The 19,201-nt window shown below is 38.9% G+C and overlaps 1 protein-coding gene across 1 annotated transcript; it reads left to right on the top strand.

Moving 5' to 3' along the window:
- Window positions 1-4,803: 4,803 nt before the first annotated feature.
- LOC125877483 (uncharacterized) lies at window positions 4,804-7,177 on the top strand. Its single transcript, XM_049558765.1, has 3 exons — window positions 4,804-5,580; window positions 5,639-6,499; window positions 6,812-7,177. The coding sequence occupies exons 1-3, from the start codon at window positions 4,804-4,806 to the stop codon at window positions 7,175-7,177; spliced, it is 2,004 nt and encodes a 667-aa protein (XP_049414722.1).
- Window positions 7,178-19,201: the final 12,024 nt, after the last annotated feature.

The following is a 19,201-nucleotide window of genomic DNA, read 5'->3' as shown; positions in this document are numbered from 1 at the left end:
ATCTAGCCCTTGGCTAGCTGTGTTCTGTCTGGTGTCATCCATATCTATCTACATACAAATATCAATTATATGCCAGAAACCTCAACCCTTAAGACACCGCTCTATAGCACGAGGTGAGCAAGAGAAGGATAGTCATTCTAACATGTTTGGTAACTTATTGCTTATCGAATGTGGTGCACAACACATTTATAAATAAGACTCTAATAGACATGGCTTGCAGACTCCCTAGGATACGACATTGCTCTGATACCAAGTTTGTCACGCCCTAGATTTAAGGGGCGCAACTTGCTCCTATTGCCAAAATTCAAGCTCTAGCCGACACTGTTGAACCATATGCTACTAGAGCATGGCAGCCACACGCAATCAAGAAAACAAACAAGTATATCTCGGCTTAAAATTAATCCCTCGGCCGGCAAGCCCCCTGTAAACTGATCCATAAAAGAAACAACTACTCCCAAGAGTTCATATAAAGAAATAGACAACTAGCACAGAAGTCCTGATTGGGTCGTCGAGGCCACATGATCTCTATACCAAAATTGAAAACATGTATAAATTAAGACAATACATCAGACAACTAAAAAGCTTTAGCAAACCAACAAAATAGGCCAACATGTCCATAACGTAGCTATAAACCCCACACACTAATCTGCAATCCTTTAAGAGTAGTAAAGATCGGCGGGACAGGGCCCAGCCTACTAATAAAAAATATATACAACAAAAGCTAATTGTAACACCCCGTAAAAACTAGTAAGACCTAGCTAGAGCTTAAAAGAATCTTGTAGACCAAGCTGGGGGCTAAGTGCTAGGCATGAACTAGAGAATTAGGCCTTGGCACCCTCCACGAGTGCCCACACGGGTCGTGAAGGGAACCATGACTCGTGGTGGTACCCATGATGCCTTGGCAGTAGCTAAAGAAAACTACTTACCTCCCACGAGAGCCTATACGGCTTGTGGTGGTCACCACGAATTGTGGGACCATTCGTGGAGATGAGATAGTAGCTTCACGAGGCTACCCAAAATAGAGACCCTCTCCACGAGCCACTAGACGACTCGTGAAGGGCATCATGGGCCGTGGGAGGGGTCGTGGTTATGAGTTATATTTTTAGGGGTTAAGGGGTGGCAATCTAGGCTACTGGTCAAGGGCCAAGGGCAGAACAATGATCTGTGAATCCCCACACGAACTGTGAAGTCATCCGTGAAGGGTTTTCATCAGACTTAGAGTGTAGGGTCAACTTCAAATTGTCATATCTCATAGCTCAAAATGAATTAGGTGTGCCATAACTGTAGAATTAAAGCTCTCTGAGTCCTCTTTCCAACGCCACCGAGTTTGACCCATTCGGATCTCAGAGTAAAAAGATATGCCCGATATAGTGAAGCATTGTCAGACAGAAAATTCTTCACGACCCATTTGACGGGCTGTGGTGATGATGACGGTCCGTGAAGGCTTCAGTCATGCCATTTCGGCAGTTTCCAGCAAGTAACTTATTGGGTCTTTTCCCAATTGTTTAAACTCAAGGATATCTCGTTTTACCAAAGCCTAGGACGCCTATATAAGTCATTTTAAACCCAAAACTCACCCAATTAAATCATTTATTCAAAGACCCAAAATCAAAACCCCAAAACCCTCTTCTCTCAATATTTCTCTCTCTAAACTCAAGGAAGAAGAAGAAGCCATTGGAGCTAGGGTTTGTAGATTTTCAAGGTTCTTCCCCTAATTTCTTAGAGATTCTTAATTGAGGTATGGATGCTTTTAATTCTTGGTTAGTTATCACCAAGAAGCCCCTTCAACTATGTTTTTAAATCCCCCAATTCTATGGTTTTCAAATCTAGTCATGGGTCTTCTTCCAAAACGAAATCAATTGTTAAATTATGATTTATTATGATTGTTTAAGATGATTTATGGTTGGATTAATGGAGTATTGATGGAATTTGATGAAAATCTCCCTTAGAACCCATGATCTCCCTTTTTCCCAAATTATGAACTAGGGTTGGTTTGATTGATCATGTAAGCTTGTCAATTGATATTGTGTATATTGAATTATGTTTGTTATTGATGATACTACTGATTTTAGATGATATTAACTTGAATTCCAAAGAATCCATGAGTTTTCCTCTATCCTAACTATGGATCTTCTCTACATTATGAATGTTAATTGAAGTTTATTCAATTGATTGAATGTGAGTTGACTATGAGGAAATTACATGATCCAAGTTTGAATCTACCTAAATTCTTGATTAACCTAAGATTCTAGGGTTATGTCTTGAAAGAGGAAAATTGAGGGTTAGACGTGAACCTCTAAGATTGATGCACTACTTGATGAATTGCCTCAGAATAGATCACTTAGACATGGATTGCTTATGAATGAATCTTGTAGACATAAACTAATTCGTCTAAGTCTTATATGATGGATCATGGTTGAAGTAGTATTGAGAGGTAGTTGGCTTGATTCTATAGGTCTATAATTGATCAAGAATGAAGCATGTCGTTAGTTTACCTCGATAATTAGGTTTACATGATGACCATGTGAGGTATTCTTGAGAATAATGCTTGAAATGTGAAGATGACTGCTAGGTCTTTAAGAGTAAAAGCTAAAATGCATGAACTGTGAATGTAGAGGCTTAAAGAATGAAGCTATTATGCATGTTGAATTGTATGTGGCCAATTCGTGGAAGGACTTCACCCACATGACCTATAATATGATCACATAAATTTATGCATGAAATGAATGGATTACTTGAGTCATGGTTGTGCCTATGTTATATGTGTTGAATGCTAGATGTGTTTACTCAATATGATCCTTGAATGCAATATATGTGAATTATGTGTGATTGTGTTATTATGTAGATACTTATGAACACTTGAGAAGGAAGTGTCTATGATGATAATGTATCTATGGTGTTGATTGAAAGGTTAGTTCTCATATACACCTTTACATACTATTATGGATGAATTGTACATGATCATGTTGATTCACTTGAAAGGAGGAGGTGTTTAGTTATTGTGCATATGGTGGCATTGATATAAGGTCCCTCTTCCTTATACCCCTATACATGACTATGTACGATATGATGTGCTATGACTAGAGTAGCATTGTTGTGTTGAATGAAAGGTTATTCTCATAAAACACTATATGTATCATGTGAAAGGTTTACTCACATGTTAATGATAGAATCCAAGGAAGCTTTACTCCATTGAAGGACAAGGATGAAGCTTTAGAAACTCCAAGGAGGCCCATAACAAGATCTCAAACCAAGGAGTTCAATGATAAGCTCAATGGGCTTTAATCTCTGATCCAAAGGTTTCTTATTGGGGAAGAAAAGCTCAAGCCCAAGGGAGAGGAATTGTCCAAATGCTACAATTATTTGGTGGCCCAAATTCAAGCCCAAGATGAGGAATTTTAAGGTCCAATTTCGTACAAATAAGGTCAAGAAGAGTCCAAGAATCAACCACAACAAGAGTTTCTTTCTGCCCAAGTTTTGAGAGAAGATTAGTCAAACTTTCCAAGATTGTCAAGATTCTTTTCCTAGTTGGGATTTACCTTATTTCTTTATTCATATATAGGTTATTAATAATTTCCTTAGTCTATTTATGGTCTCCTAAGTACCATTTAATGCTTTCCTAGAAGTACTAAATTTGTTCCTAGTTAGGTTACTTTATTTCTTTTCTAGAGTAGGATTCCTTGTAATTGTCTTTCTAGGGTTTGGCTGACCTTTTAGCTTCTTATAAGGGGTCTTGGACGTTTTTCCCCCTTATCCTATATATAGGAGTCCTTTTTATTCATTAAAGACAATTGAGATTGATATTAATAATATTTGAGAGAGTTCTTTGAACCTTTGTGACTTGTTCTTTGAGAATTTATCTTTAAACCTTTACTAGTTTCATAGTTTAAGGTATAAAGTAACTTCTTCTTGTGATATCTTTGGTTTCTTTTTGGTATTCTTTAGAAGGTGATTAGTTTCTACATACTAATTATTGTCTTTAGTTACTCATAAAGCGGTCAAGATCCGAATCTATCGTTTTGATTCGTTTTCTCAAGTAAAGGCGTTAGATTTCTTCCATAAATCTATACGTTGTTACTTGGATCTTTTCAAGGCCTTAGAACATCTAATCCTTGGAAATTCGTGGATCTTTCCTTCGAATTTCCCATAACTTTAGTTAGTTTTTTTGTTTCTTTTCTTTGTGCTTCCGCATTCTAATATTCAATCCTCTATTTGTGATCTCCCTTAACCTTGCTGTTATCAAGTGGTATCAGAGCGGTTCTATCAAGATTCCGTTCTTGATAAATCTTGAGATTTCTTCTTATATTAGAGTAGAAAAAAAAAACTGTAGCATGAACAGTAGCGTCGTGAAAAAAAAAATTTACAGTAGCGTGAGTAGTTGCGTGAACAGGAAAAAAAAGTTATAACTTGCTCTCTGAGAAATCTTATTACTTTCTCTCCAAGTTTTGCATTAATTTGTTTCCAACCAAGAAGGTAGCAAGAAGAGGGGATTCTAGATCTTTAAGAATAAGAGGAATTTTTTTTTCTTGTTCTTATAATTCTAAAATAAGTTTCATTTTATTCGTGTTTTGTTTCAACTAAATCCTACTTGTTCTAGGACTAGTTCTTTACTTTCTTTTTGTACCCCAAGATTCCATACTTTATTACTACGAACTTGATACACGTTTTGGTTTAATTATAAATCTACAAGGTATTCTTGTTCAAAGGTTATTTTGAGTGGAAAAAGGCAAGTGTGGGTGAGTTTAAAAGAGGGTAAAAGCCATATTAAAAGTGTGATACTTGATCATTTATTCCTTTTTTTAGATGTCTAATTCAGGTGGTGATGAGGAAAGGGCTCGTTTAGAAGCCGAGGCCAAAGGAAGGAACGACTTCACCCTTCAAGCTATGCACCAACAATTTGAGAGATGGACCCTTCAATTTCAAGAGATGAGGGATATGATTATCGAGCAGAATGACACCATAGCTGCAATTAGGAGGGAGAATGATGTTGTACCCCCAAATAATGTTAGACCCCAAGTTAGAAGGAATGTACCCCATATCCCTTTTATAAATCCTGAATATGATAATGATGATTTTGATGTTGAATTTAATCTAGAAAGAAGAGATAGGAGGGGACAAAGAGGTAGAGTAGAAGATAATAATATAAATAGTATAAAGATGAAGATGCCATCTTTCAAGGGGACAAGGGATCCAGACTTGTACCTTGATTGGGAGAGACAAGTTGAAGCCATCTTTGATTGCCATAACTACTCTGAGGGTAAGAAAGTTAAACTTGTTGTTGTTGAGTTTTCTGATTATGCTGCTTCTTGGTGGAAAAAGCTTGCTAGGGACAGATTGCAAGAGGAGCTACCACCTATTGCTACGTGGGCAGAGATGAAGAGGGTAATGAGGAAGCGATTTATTCCATCATACTTCCAAAGAGATCTACAATCTCCCCTTCAACACTTGAAGCAAGGCTCCATGTCGGTGGATGAGTACTTCAAAAGCATGGATATGTCTATGATCCAAGCTAACTGCATGGAGGAAGAAGAGGCTACAATAGCTAGATTTTTAAATGGTTTAAATACAGAAATAGCTAATGTAGTAGAAATACAACAATATGTAACTTTAGATGAGTTAGTTGATTTGTCTGTAAAAGTTGAAAAACATAATTGAGAAAAAGCAGCAAAATAACTCATGGAGAAGTCGACCAAACACTATCTCTAAGAAGCCATGGTCAACTCAAGAGGAAAAAGCTCCTTCCAAACCTCAAGATGATAGAGGTAAAGGTAAAGTTGAGGAGGGAGGTAAAACCTTTAATCCTAAATCTTCTAAACCTTCAAGTTCTATTCAATGTCACAAATTTCATGGAAGGGGGCATATGATGCATGAATGTCCAAGTAGAAGAAACATCCTACTTAGAGAGAATGGAGAATATGAGAGTGAAAAAAGTGAGGGGGAAGAAGAAGAGGGAGAAGGTGTAAGTGAGGAAGATGATTTGGAACTGCCTAATGATGGTATAATTGGGGTGGTTAGGAGAATTATGACTATCAATTTGGGTAGTGTTGATGAAGGGCAGAGAGAGAATTTGTTTCATACTAGGTGTGGGATAAAAGGGAAGATTTATTCTATGATTATTGATAAGGGAAGTTGTGCAAATGTGATGAGTTCATACTTGGTGGATAAACTAGGAATTGCATGCATGAAGCGCCCTACCCCATATAAGCTCCAATGGTTGAATGATTGTGGAGAAGTAAAAGTGAACAAACAATGCATGATTTCATTCAATGTTGGTAGGTATGAAGATGAAATTCTTTGTGATGTAGTTCCAATGCAAACATGTCATGTTTTACTTGGCCGACCTTGGCAGTATGATATGGATACTACTCATCATGGGAGAAAGAATAGGTATAGTCTTCTGCATAATGGTAAGAAGTATACTCTTGCACCATTATCTCCTTCTCAAGTGTTTGAAGATAAAAAACGATTGAGGGAAACAATGGGAAAACAAAAGGGAGAGGTAAAAAGTGAGCTTGAGGGAAAAGAAAAAGGCCAAGAGATAGAAAAAAAGAGAGATGGCTGAGAGAAAGAGAGAGAGGGCAGCGATCTAAGTAAAGAGGTAAAAAAGGGTGTGAGTAAAAAAATAAAATGTTTTGGAGAGAGGAAAGAGACTAAGGAAAAGAAGAATGAGAGCCTTTATATAAAAGCCAAAGAGTGTTTGAATGCTAGGAGAGAGGGGCTGCCCATAATACTACTTACTTACAAAGAAGTATTGATTAATTTTGAACAACTAACTCCTTCTTTGCCAAATAGTGTTTCTTCTCTTTTGCAGAATTTTGAAGATGTTTTTCCTGATGACACCCCAAAGGGATTGCCACCTTTGAGAGGGATTGAGCACCAAATAGACTTTGTGCCTGGGTCTCAACTTCCTAATAGGCCTGCCTATAGGATCAATCCTAAAGAGACCAAAGAATTACAAAGGCAAGTTGGAGAATTGCTTGGAAAGGGATTTGTTCGAGAGAGTATGAGCCCATGCTCTGTTCCAGTCCTATTGGTCCCCAAAAAGGATGGAACATGGAGGATGTGTGTAGATTGTCGAGCCATCAACAAGATAAGGGTAAAGTATCGCCATCCTATCCCTCGTCTTGATGACATGTTGGACCAACTGTATGGTTCCAAAATCTTTTCTAAAACTTGAGAATATCCTCACTTTTACAACCCTGAAACTAGGGTGGTTTCATCTTCTAAAACCTCTCAAAACAATACCATCAAATGTTGTCAAAATAACCTCAGGAGCAATCTGAACACCCATAACTGATGCTAGAACCACTTGTGGATGAGCCCCCGATCCAGAACACCTAGAGCCTTCTGTTGACTTAGAGTCTGTGCCCGAAATCCAGTTTGAGAACAATGTGGTGTACCAATCGCACCACCTTGAGAGAAGCTTTTCATCACACCCAACATCCCCAACTTTGTCCTAGCTACTGGAAAATGGGGCGAGCCAAGTCGGGGCTCGCCGGTTGGTTTGGCGCATCGCCAAAGAGGCTTCCCCATCACCTAGTTGACTGGCTCCTTGGGCTGAGATGCTGGAAATTTAGGCGGACCAAGGGTCGACTTGGCGAGTCGTCGAGTGCCCTATGCGAGCCTCAGCGTGCAGCAGGCATGAAGGTAAGTAGGGTCTTTAATGGCATTTCCTATTTAAGCTAATTTTGAGACTAAGTTGTTCTATTCCTTAGCTAGACATATATATGTTTTTTGCTGAAAACCTCCCCAAGATAAGTCACTCTCCCTAGAATAAAAAAGAAATGAGTCCACAAATTGGACTCATTTAGGGCTATATTTTAATAGAAATTTTTTCCTCAAATGCTTATTTTATCTCAATATCTGATGAAAACCCTTAAGTTTCAGGTATTTGAAGTTTAAAGGAAAGCATGGACACTACGTATGTCACGCCTCAGATCTGATTAAGACGGACAGGAACCCAATGTCTAAATGGCCCGGGAGAACCAACTTACAACCTGTACTTACCATACATTTAACTATGATAATAACTATGAAGCTATGACAACCTTATATGCCCTGTAGTGATAAAAGACCGACATAGACAGGCCCAAAACTTATGTACAACACTTGGCCGTGGAGGCCACAATTGTTAAGAGACAAGACATAACCAAACTTTATATATTAGTCTACAAAGCCTCTACAAGATAGACAACCTTAGTTTAGGTCGGGACAAGGCCCCGCCTTACCCTGAACTACTATACGGTAACAAATAGATGCCAAAGACTTGATTAATCTCCGAATCAACTTGGAGCTCACCAATAGCAGCTGAGTGTCCTATGCTCCTACTGGGGAGGTCTACTAGCTGGAGTACCTATGGCTACAGCATGAAATGCAGCGTCCCCCGAGAGGGACGTCAGTACGAAGAATGTACTGAATAGGTAACGCAATAACATATGTAAACAAGAGCTCAATTGAAATCAAGTATCAATATGTAAATGCATAGATCAGATTAAAGACCACCCTTGTTGTTGTTGTGGGATCATGTACATTATATTCTGTTCTGTAATTTTCTTTACATTGCGATCTCTGTAAAGCATGTGATACAAATAACCAACTGATCAGTGGTAAAAGAGGATGACCCATGCTAGGCATTTTAACCCCTGAGATGTTGTCCTCAAATATATAAATTTGGGATCGACCCATGCTAGGCTTTTGTCCCTAGGCTGCCACCCTTACACATATACCGTTTCATATAGTTTCTTTAATCTTTGAGATTGTTATTTTGGTGGTCATAATTATTTTTTAGCATCAAAACTGTGGATCAGTAGTAGGAAACATGTGAATATGCACTTAGGGCAGTAACAATAACACAAGATGGAAATGTAACACTAATGAATTACATAAGAGCTTAAATGACACAATGGACCTCATTTGATTGACAGGAGGAATCACAAAGCTACTGCTGAAATTACCCTTTTCTCATACCAATACTTGGAAAAGTAAAGATGCACATATATTGAAGCAATTCGACACACTAAGGAGAGGGGAAATATTGTTAGTTGTGTTTGGGATTGTATGCTGCCACTATGTGTCTTTTACTTGAAAGAGCACTTAGGAAGCTCACTTGTTGGTAGTGACACAAGCAGAGTTCATGCCAAAGAATATAGAATCGAATAGCCTTACATACCTTGTTGTACCACTCAGATAGTACAACTTATTAACCTCCTTCCTTTCCGATTATTAATCTACAATGAAATAAGTAACATAACTAATATTAGTAGCTAACCAACAGATTGGGCTACTTGAAATGCTCGAATGGGCTAACAATTGAGTTAAAGGGGACTCCCCTCCATGGCTGTCCCAACATGCACAATCAACCAGAACATTCCCCAATCTCACACCATGTAAAAGGAATAATTCTCAGCTCATTAACACATACCAAATCCCCTAACCGATTCAAGCACAAAAGAGGGATAAAAATTTCAGTAACTCACCTTGTTGGACAGTAACCTCACTTGCTAACTTCAAGGTTTAGGTTATCTTTTCCAAATTATCTTAAGGTGTAATCAGTTCCTCCTCTTGGAGAGATTGTCTATGTGGTATTCATGTGGATGTGTTCATCAATCATAAGAATTTACAATATTTATTTTAAAAAGTATTTGAATCTTCATTTAAGAAGGTGACTTGAGTTATTGAAGTATTATGATATGAGTTTTATTTACCATCTGGGTAAAGCAAATTTGGTTGTTGATACTCTTAACTGATTATCTATGAGTACCATTTCTCATATTAAGGATGATAAAAAGGAGTCGGTTCGTGATGTGCATAAAATAGCTTGTTTGGGTGTTCACTTGATTGATATACAATATAGTGGTGTCATTGTTCAAAATGGTTTGGAATCGTCTCTTGTGTGTGATGTTTAGGCAACGCAAGGTAATGATCTGACTTTAGCTGAGCTAAAAAAAGAGGTGCTTGAAAAAACTACTAAGGCTTTCTCCCAAGGGAGGATGATGTGTTTCATTACCAAAGTCTTTTGTGTGTTTCAGATGTTGAGGAATTCAGGTAGCAGATTTTATCTGAAGCTCACAGTTCTCAATTTTCTATTCACCTAGGAGCTACCAAGATTTATCGTGATCTAATGAAAGTTTATTATTAAAATGGATTGAAGAAGGATATTGATTAATAACGTTTCAAAGACACTTCATACAATACTAAGCGTCAACAATCGTTAGTTAGTAATATAACCCAACTAAGTGAGTTGGGGTCGAATCCCACAAGAGTGGTACGTATTTGAGAATGAATAGAAAAGCATGAATATGTTCAAGTCAATCATAGGTAAAAACATTTACTATTAAAAGCATAGTTCAAGTTTGGGGTGATACAAGTGTCAAATAACAGGGGGTTTTTTATTATAATAATCAACTACAACAGCAAATAACACGAAAATAACAAGTATAGAGACGGGTTCTTGGGATGTGATTGGATTATGGGCTAAGGTATACAAATGGGTAATTGCAATCAATAGTGAATAACTGTAAATCATTTAATAAGCTAGACTTTAATGGGGATAAACTTTCTCTCGGATAATTTACCCCGAATCAAATTGGTTTCTCTTGAACACCAATAAGCAGCAATTAAGAACAGCCTACACTTTAGTCCATTCGCTCTCTCGAGCTGAATGTGTGGGTGGAAAAGGGTTTAGGATTCACTATCTCGAGCTGAACCCATGACAAGCCAATACTCACAGGCCATCAAATCAGTAATCTTGGTTTTAAAACCTCTCTTTCGAGCAAGCCAAAAACACGAAGGTAGAGTTGCATTTGCAACTACAACCCTTTAGATAAAGCTACAATTACTGAATGAAAACACTTTTAAACAGCATTTACACTATCAATTAACAATACCCAGCAGCTAAATCAACCCATAATCACATAATCACACCCCAAGAATTGGGATTTTAGCTAGGCATCATTAAAAGATAAAAATCGTTACCAAATTGTGTTTCCATCAACTGGGTAAGATTAATTTCATCTTTACAAAGGTCTAAGATGAAGAAGCTTCAACACCCACTTCCAATTTCTCAGAAATGGAAATCTTCAAAGCTAAGGAAATATTCTCTCCAAACTCAGTTCTAAGCTCTCTACTCAAAAACTGATAATTATGATTCTATAATAAAAACTATATACTAAACTAAGAATTTAAAAATGTATTTATAGTCGCCAAAAAATGTGTTACGAAGGACCATTCGGTGCAATAAGTCCAGATCACTGATACACTCGGTGATCCGCCCTTTGGTCAATTCCATCACCTTTTTTCTTTCGCCTTTAGCATCTTTAAGTTCTGTAGCTTTGGGCGATATAGTTCTGCATCGCGTAACCGTTCAGTGACTCGTCGACTACTCCTTTATATCGTCGACTTGATTTTCTCCTTCAAGGCTTGAAACATTGGAACTTTAGGTGAGGCCATGGCCATTCGACGACTCGCCCAATGGTTTAGGCGATCCTCAGGCCTTTTTTTCTTCGTTCTTTCTACTACCTTGTTCCTTTTTGCTCATTAGTGTCCATGCTTTGTTCCTCAATCCAAATACCTAAAAATTAAGGATTTACATCAGTTATTGGCACAAAATATGCATTTGAGGACACTAAATCTATTAAAATAAAGCCCTAAATGAGTCCAAATCGTGGACTCATCAACACCCCCAACTTAAACTTTTGCTTGTCCTCAAGTAAAACTCAAGTCCAGCAGTTCAAAAAGGATGTCTCAAACAGTGCTACACAAGACTCAATCATGAATGCACACAAAAAGACTCAACTTACTCATGCAAGGATAAATTGTGCACTCAAAGATTCAAGTTGTGACTCACCATTACCCAAAAAATCTCAAGCTCACACTACTTGCTTCAAATGCAAGTTTAAGCACAACAAAAGTAATCAAATGCCCTCACACAAAGAATGATTCCATATTCACTCACAATGGTTCAACAATTTAAACCTTCGGAATCAAATGCAATGTTCACACTCACAAAGATGAACACAATGCATGATTTCACCCAAAGATTTTATCGTATTTTCCAATCAACCCTTGTTTCACCTCACTCAAGATCAAAAAGGTATTTTCAAGGCTTGTAACGGAGCTGAGTACAAAGGTATGGTCATTTAGGATCAATGGTTGTAATCCTCATGAAATGTGGTGTGAACAACGCTTTCTTTCCTTTTCTTCATTATTTTCATTCGTGCTCACAAGTCACCCCATTATTCATCTTCCATGGACTGTTGGATACCCCATTTTCTTTGCACTTTCACAACTTTATTCCACAACTTTTTCGTTCTTTTTCATTCTTTTATTCTTTTTCTCTCTTTTTTTTTATATATGGAGGGGTTCCATTTTTCTCAAACCATGGGTCAAAGGGCACTTTCTTTCACTTCTTGATTTACCTTTTCTTTTCACCACACCCCCAACTTAGACTTTTGGACTAAGTTGGCCATTCACACAAACCACGAATCATGAGGATTATGGGTAATGGATCAAGAAAGGTCACAATTTCATCAAGTTTCTTCCAAGAAAAGGGTAAGGCTCAAAGAGTGTTCAAGCAGAGTTCACACACTCACAAGGTAGGCCACAAAAAGAGGTATAATGTCAAATTGTTTCACACTCTTCAAAGTTGCCTAAGATCATATCAAGAGATTGCATCACTTAGTCAACCGAACCAACGGGGCAAATTCTAGGTGTCATCACACATGGTTCACCGTAAGCTCATCACACAAGGCATTGACACTGATGTCAAACAAGAATCCACACTTTCGTTAGTCTACAATGTTCATCACAAGAGACTCAATTTGATAATTGGCTAGTCACAACGAGATGCAAAAAGTTCACATATTGTCTATGCAACTTCATTTGGCCTCATCATAGCCGCACATTCATTTTTGTTCGATTATGAGCACTATTCAAGTCATCGATATTGATTGAGATCGATACTCACATTTGCAAGAGAACAACCATATTGAAACACAAACAAGAAGTGGCACAATTATTTTTCGAAAGGGTCCAAAAATCATTTACAACTAAAAACAAGGAGCCACAAGCTCAATTATCCACAAAAACAGTATAAAACACAATTATAGCTCAAAAAACCAAATATATACAGAAAACCATAGTCACAAAAGGTCATAAAAGGTGGGCCTCACCCCACCACAAATAAAAATCATTTGTCCTCAAATGTAAGAAAAGTAATATCCAAAAGTCAAAATAAAGTAAGACAGAGAGGGAGCTAAAGAAGAGATCATGTCTACTCAGTCACTCCATCTGCCTGGGCATCAGTGCCCGGTGTAGTGCTCAGAATCTGGGCATCTTTGACTAAAGTCGATTTAGAAGTACATGTTCCACTGGACCCACCCATGGTGGTGTCTACAAAAGAAGTCTGGCATGCAGTCTCAAACATCATAAACGGCAGCATCATACACCTTTATCTGCTCATCTTCGATCTCTGCATCCGACTCATCAACTGCTGCATCATCCCTATGTACATCTCTGGTGGTAGTCGGAGGAATCTCTGAAGTCTTAGGAGCGTCCAAATCATCTGCAGTCTCCAATAGTGAAATAAAGTCAGTAGACTTTAGATAGTCTATGTCCTTCCTCAAATCTGCTACCTCGGCTTTCAAAGTCGTAACCTCGAAGGTGTCCCCCTGCCTGCTCTCACAAGCCTCAACTCTAGTGGTGAGAGTGTCAATAGAAGTCTGTAGGGGGTCAGTGCCGCAATGATGGCACTCTAGATCATCCATAGGATGGATCTCTCAAGTCTGGTAACCCTCACGTCAGCTGAATGGGCCAGGTGCCCCATCTTCAGGAGCATAGCCTGAGTGATCTTGGCTGGCTGGGTAGAGGTAGAGGTACATGGGGCCTGTGAGGAAGAAGAATTGGCAGATGTACTTGAAGGCCAGGAGGCAGGAGTAGGCAAAGATGCCTCTGCAGGTATCGAATCAAGGTCCACCTCTGGGGATGTATCAACCGGAGCTTCCATCCTCCTGTCAGCCTTTTCTCGAGTGTACTCGACCTCAATGCGTGGGATTTTTAATGGAGAAAAATGAGGTAACCTTAATATCTCTCGTGTAGTCCCGGGACACTCCAGCACGCCGACATAGCTCTGTGATCAAGACTGGGAATGGGAGTGAGGTCTGTCTCTACTTGGCCCTCATGACAATCTCCTGCTCAATAATAAGCCCCAAGTTGAGCCACCTCTTCGCTAAGATAGACCCTAAGCAAGTTGATTTCACGTGTCAGAGGATGGATTCGTTCTGTGAAGGCATGATGGAGATGCTGATAAATCCAAACCAATACAGGGCAGCTACATTTAAATCTTTCTTCTCGATTTGGGCTCCCGCATCTATCCACCTAGGGTGACATCATAGAGGAGGGGGGAAAGCCAACACTTCAAGTCATCCAGGGACTGGCCTGTCATGATTCCCTCATAATCATGCTTGAACCTCATGGCTCTCTCAAGAACAGCGTTTATGATATCGTTGCAGCACCCTACTTCCACACCTCGGACCATGACCGACTTAACCGGTCTGAACTCGCTAGCCTTCTTCTTACTCTTTGGCACCAAGTCACTATATGGCAGAATAGAATTCCCGGACCCATGAAGGAAGATAGAGGCCTCAGGGCCTGGTGAAAATCTGAAACCTGTGCCACTGTAGTATCTTCCTCACACTGGAGTATCTATCCTCTAGCCCCTCTGTCGATAGCAACTTCTCCTCTAGGATGGTTCGCAATCCATCGCCCTTTAACATGTTTAGAAGATGGGGAGGAGGGACGACTAGTGGCACAGAAGCCACAGGAAGTGCTGGAGATGGCACTGAGTCTGCTGGGGTGGAAGCTAATGGGACTCTGGCTGAGTCAGGGTGAGATCTAGTCTAGATCTCATCCCACCGAGACTGTAAAGGATGGTCGTCCTCAGGCTCAGATAAAGAAGCATGGGAGTCAGTAGTCGCTCTCTCAGATGTGGGCCTCTTTCCCTTGCCTTTGTCTCCTACTAGGAGCTCTTACCTTCCCTTCTTGGGAGGATATGACCCCCCCTTCATTGATTGTGATACCCCGTGCTCTTTTCCGGGGTGGCGTGTCAATGTTTGTTCTTACCATGTCTATAAAACACTGTAAAGAGTTAAAAACATTTCAATCAAAAGCACAGAAAAATAGCAGTTGCAGACAGACTCGTCGAATCGGTCAGCAATTCACCGAATCACTTTGGCGAGCTAGCCGAAAGGATTGGCTCAAAATTCTCAGAAATTTTGGCATGTCGGTGATGGAAAGGCCTTTTGGCGAATCGCTGACAGCATTCGGCGAGAAAGGATTTGCCCGCCGAAAGTTACAGTGTAATTAAGCCTCAGGGGTGCAGCAAAGGGCGATCAAGAAGGACTATCGGCGAGTCACCGAGTGCTTTCGACGACCTCAAGCTTCTCGCCGAAAGTTACAGAACCCAACTACTAATTTAGCATGAAATTAAAGGCGAGATGGGATTCATCTGGTTCAGCATCATGACATTCTCTCTTATATCCTCCAACATTTTGTCGTGTTCTTCGACTTTGTGTAGAATGATTAAGAGGACCTCTTCAATTTACCCTCTATCTTGCTTCTTCATCTTTTGACACTCGTGAGGGGGAATGTACATGTCCTTCTTTTTGGACAGTACCTCCAAGTCCTTGACCTTTTGAGACAAGACATCCAGCTGACCCAACAAAGTTGTAAAGTCTTGGTCCTTATCTTTCTCCCTCTTCTCCTTGTTGGTTTTGGCCACACAATTAAGGATTTGGGTTGCGGTCTCATAGGAATGTCGCATCAAGCAGCCCGAAGAGGGTTGGTCAGCCATTATTCTATTTTTGGGGCCAAGACCCCGGTAGAAACATCCCACAAGTAGTTTCTCTGGAATCTCATAAGTTGGGCGTTGCTGCAATTGGATTTTAAACCTTTGCCACAACTCATAAACGGACTCACCCTCTAATTTCTTGAAATTTAGGATGTTATCCCTAAAAATCATCAATCTCGAAGGAAGATGATCCATTGGGTTACTATTGCTACCAAATATGCTCCCTGCTCAAAACAGGAACACACAAACCGAAACTAAAAACTAAGTAAGTAAAACTATGACTAACAAGAACAAAATCCAACTTAACTAAGAATTCTCAAGTAACACCACTCCCCGGCAGCGGCGCCATTTTGATTAATAACGTTTCAAAGACACTTCATCCAATACTAAGCGTCAACGATAGTTAGTAAAATAACCCAACTAAGTGAGTTGGGTCGAATCCAACATGGAGTGGTACGTATTTAAGAATTAATAGAAAAGCATGAATATGTTTAAGTCAATCATAGGTAAAAACATTTACAATTAAAAACAAGTTTCAAGTTTGGGTTGACACAAGTGTCAAATAACAGGGGGATTTTGATTGTAATAATCAACTACAACAGCAAATAACACGAAAATAGAAAGTATAGAGACTGGTTCTTGGGATGTGATTGGATTATGGGCTAAGGTATACAAATGGGTAATTGCAATCAATAGTGAATAGCTGTAAATCAGTGAATAAGCTAGACTTTAATGGGGATAAACTTTCTCTCAAACAACTTACCCCGAATCAAATTGGTTTCTCTCAAATACCAATAAGTAGCAATTAAGAACAGCCTATGCTTTAGTCCATTCACTCTCTCGAGCTGAATGTGTGGAAAAGGGTTTAGGATTCACTCTCTCGAGCTGAACCCATGACAACCCAATACCCACAGACCATCAAATCAGTAATCTTGGTTTTAAAACCTCTCTCTCGAGCAAGCCAAAAACACGAAGGTAGAGTTGCATTTGCAACTACAACCCTTTATATTAAGCCACAATTACTGAATGAAATCACTTTTAAACAACATTTACACTATCAATTAACAATACTCAGCAGCTAAATCAACCCATAATTACATAATCACACCCCAAGAAGGGGTTTTAGCTAGACATCTTAAAAAAGATAAAAATCGTTACCAAATTGTGTTTACATCAACTGGGTAAGATTAATTTGGTCTTTACAAAGTTCTAAGATGAAAAATTTTCAACACCCACTTCCAATTTCTGAGAAATGGAAATCTTCAAATCTTCAAAGCTAAGGAAATATTGTCTCCAAACTCAATTGTAAGATCTCTACTCAAAAACAAATAATTATGAATCTCTAATAAAAATTGGATACTAAACTAAGAATTTAAAAATGTATTTGTAGTCGCCAAAAATATGATGCGAAGGACCATTTGGCGCAATAAGTCGGGATCGCCGACCCACTCGGCGATCTGCCCTTTGGTCAATTACATCACCTTTTTTCTTTGACCTTCAGCATCTTCAAGTTCTGTAACTTTGGGAGATATAGTATTGTAACGACCCGTAAAACGAATAGGTGAAACTAGATCCTAACTAGTGTGTGTTTGAGTTGTTGTGGGGTTTCATGTGGTAAAATGATGTCCCGAGCTTAGGTTGGGGGTTTAGGGGTTAAACATCAAGGTACGACTCCCCAAGGACCACCCTAAGGGTCCTTGAGGAGGACCCTAAAGCCTAACCCCTAAGACCCCAAGAAACCAAAAATCTGCCCAAGTATGGTGACCTACGGAAGGGGACCTACACCCCGTAGGTCCATCCAAGCCCCATGGATGGCCTTCGTAGGTCAAGGCCCCAATTGACAAGCCACATCCCCAAACCAGGGACCAGCAGGACGGGGCCTCACCCCACCTACGGTCCGTAGGTCATGGGGCGTCGATGGCACCTGTAAAAGCTGCTAAGGCTCAGCCATTGTGTGGTTAGTTTGGTAAATTCCATATTAAGTTAGTTTAGTTGGGGGACGGTTATTATGGGTTATTTAAAGTATTTTAAGGGTTTTCAAAGTATTCAACTCTATTTTAGAATTCATTATTTCAAAACACTCCAAAGTTAGAACCCACCTCTCCAAAAGTTCTCTCTCTAGAAACCTCTATTGGAGGTGAAGGATTCAAGCTCTCAAGGTCAAGTCTTCATCTTTTTCAAGGGATTTTTGTGGAGTTCTTCCATAGAAGATATGGTGGTCTTCATATTTGACTTAGTTTTTTTCAAGGAGCCAATTTCAAAAGTGATTTCAAATCTCCAAAGTTCCCCATAAAAAAACCCTAATTTTGAATCTATGCATGGGTTCAATCCCAAAATGATTTTAAAAGGTTTTATACGATGAACTATGAATAGAATGTTGAATTGATGATGAATTGAGATGATTTCTCCAATGAACCCATGTTTTCCCCCAAATTCTTAAGTTGTGAATTATGATTGGGAATTGATTGATCATGGAAGTATGTTGATTTGTTTATGTTTATATTGAATTAGTTATTGAATCATGTCAATTTCTTTATCTATTGTAGTAACTTAGTTTTATGGATTGATGTTGGTTCATAGCCCTGAAAGGCAAGTTCATGAAGGATCTATGTATGATTATGATGTGAAAGATATGTATGTGATCTCAATGAAAGTGTTATGATCATGATTAGGATGTAATTGTGTTGTTGTTGAAAGCATATTCTTAACCAACACTCATGAATGATGGTGATAGAATGGGACGGGTTTTCTTCTATGTGTTGTATATCTTGAATTGGTAGGCTTATGAATCTTTTTCTTGTATAGATGAAAGTAATGTGATAATGTATCTTGAATTGGTAGGCTCATGCATCCTCTTCTTGAATGAATGAATGTATAGTTGATTGTTGAACCTTGAGTTGGTAGGCTTAGGCATCCTCTCTTGTGTAATAAATGTGTATTGACTTAAATGAATATGAATCGATAGGCTTATGGCATTCCTTTCATAAGTGAACTAATGTAATGATGACTCTTGAATCAATAGGCTTAATGGCTAATGTATGAAAGTGCCCTTAATGAAGCTAATGAAGAATGTTGACTCTTATATGCTTAAATGAGATGATGTATGCTATACTTGTATTGTATTAGTAGTTACTTCCTTGTCATGATTTATTGAGTATCAATGCCCCTTATCTATGGTGGCTTCAAAGGAGTACTTAGTGTGAGTAGTAGTATGGGATGCTACACATACATTGCACAAGTATGACTTAGAGTTGCCCTAGATGATGGTTTTAATGTGATGATATGACTTATGAAATGTTTATGTCTCTTATGTATGAGTATTGTGTAAGGATGGAAAGGTTGAATGGTAAGTTCACC

This window comes from Solanum stenotomum, chromosome 9, assembly GCF_019186545.1.
Source record: "Solanum stenotomum isolate F172 chromosome 9, ASM1918654v1, whole genome shotgun sequence".
Taxonomy (NCBI): Eukaryota; Viridiplantae; Streptophyta; class Magnoliopsida; order Solanales; family Solanaceae; genus Solanum; species Solanum stenotomum.
This window is presented reverse-complemented; position numbering and strand designations above follow the sequence as displayed.

What these genes read in the sequence shown, in the direction of transcription:
- LOC125877483 (XM_049558765.1), top strand. Translation starts at nt 4,804, where the DNA reads ATGTCTAATTCAGGTGGTGATGAGGAAAGGGCTCGTTTAGAAGCCGAG. An exon ending in TAAATACAGAAATAGCTAAT is followed by an intron (nt 5,581 to 5,638) that starts GTAGTAGAAATA and finishes TGTCTGTAAAAG; the next exon opens with TTGAAAAACATAATTGAGAA. An exon ending in TGGGAAAACAAAAGGGAGAG is followed by an intron (nt 6,500 to 6,811) that starts GTAAAAAGTGAG and finishes TCTCTTTTGCAG; the next exon opens with AATTTTGAAGATGTTTTTCC.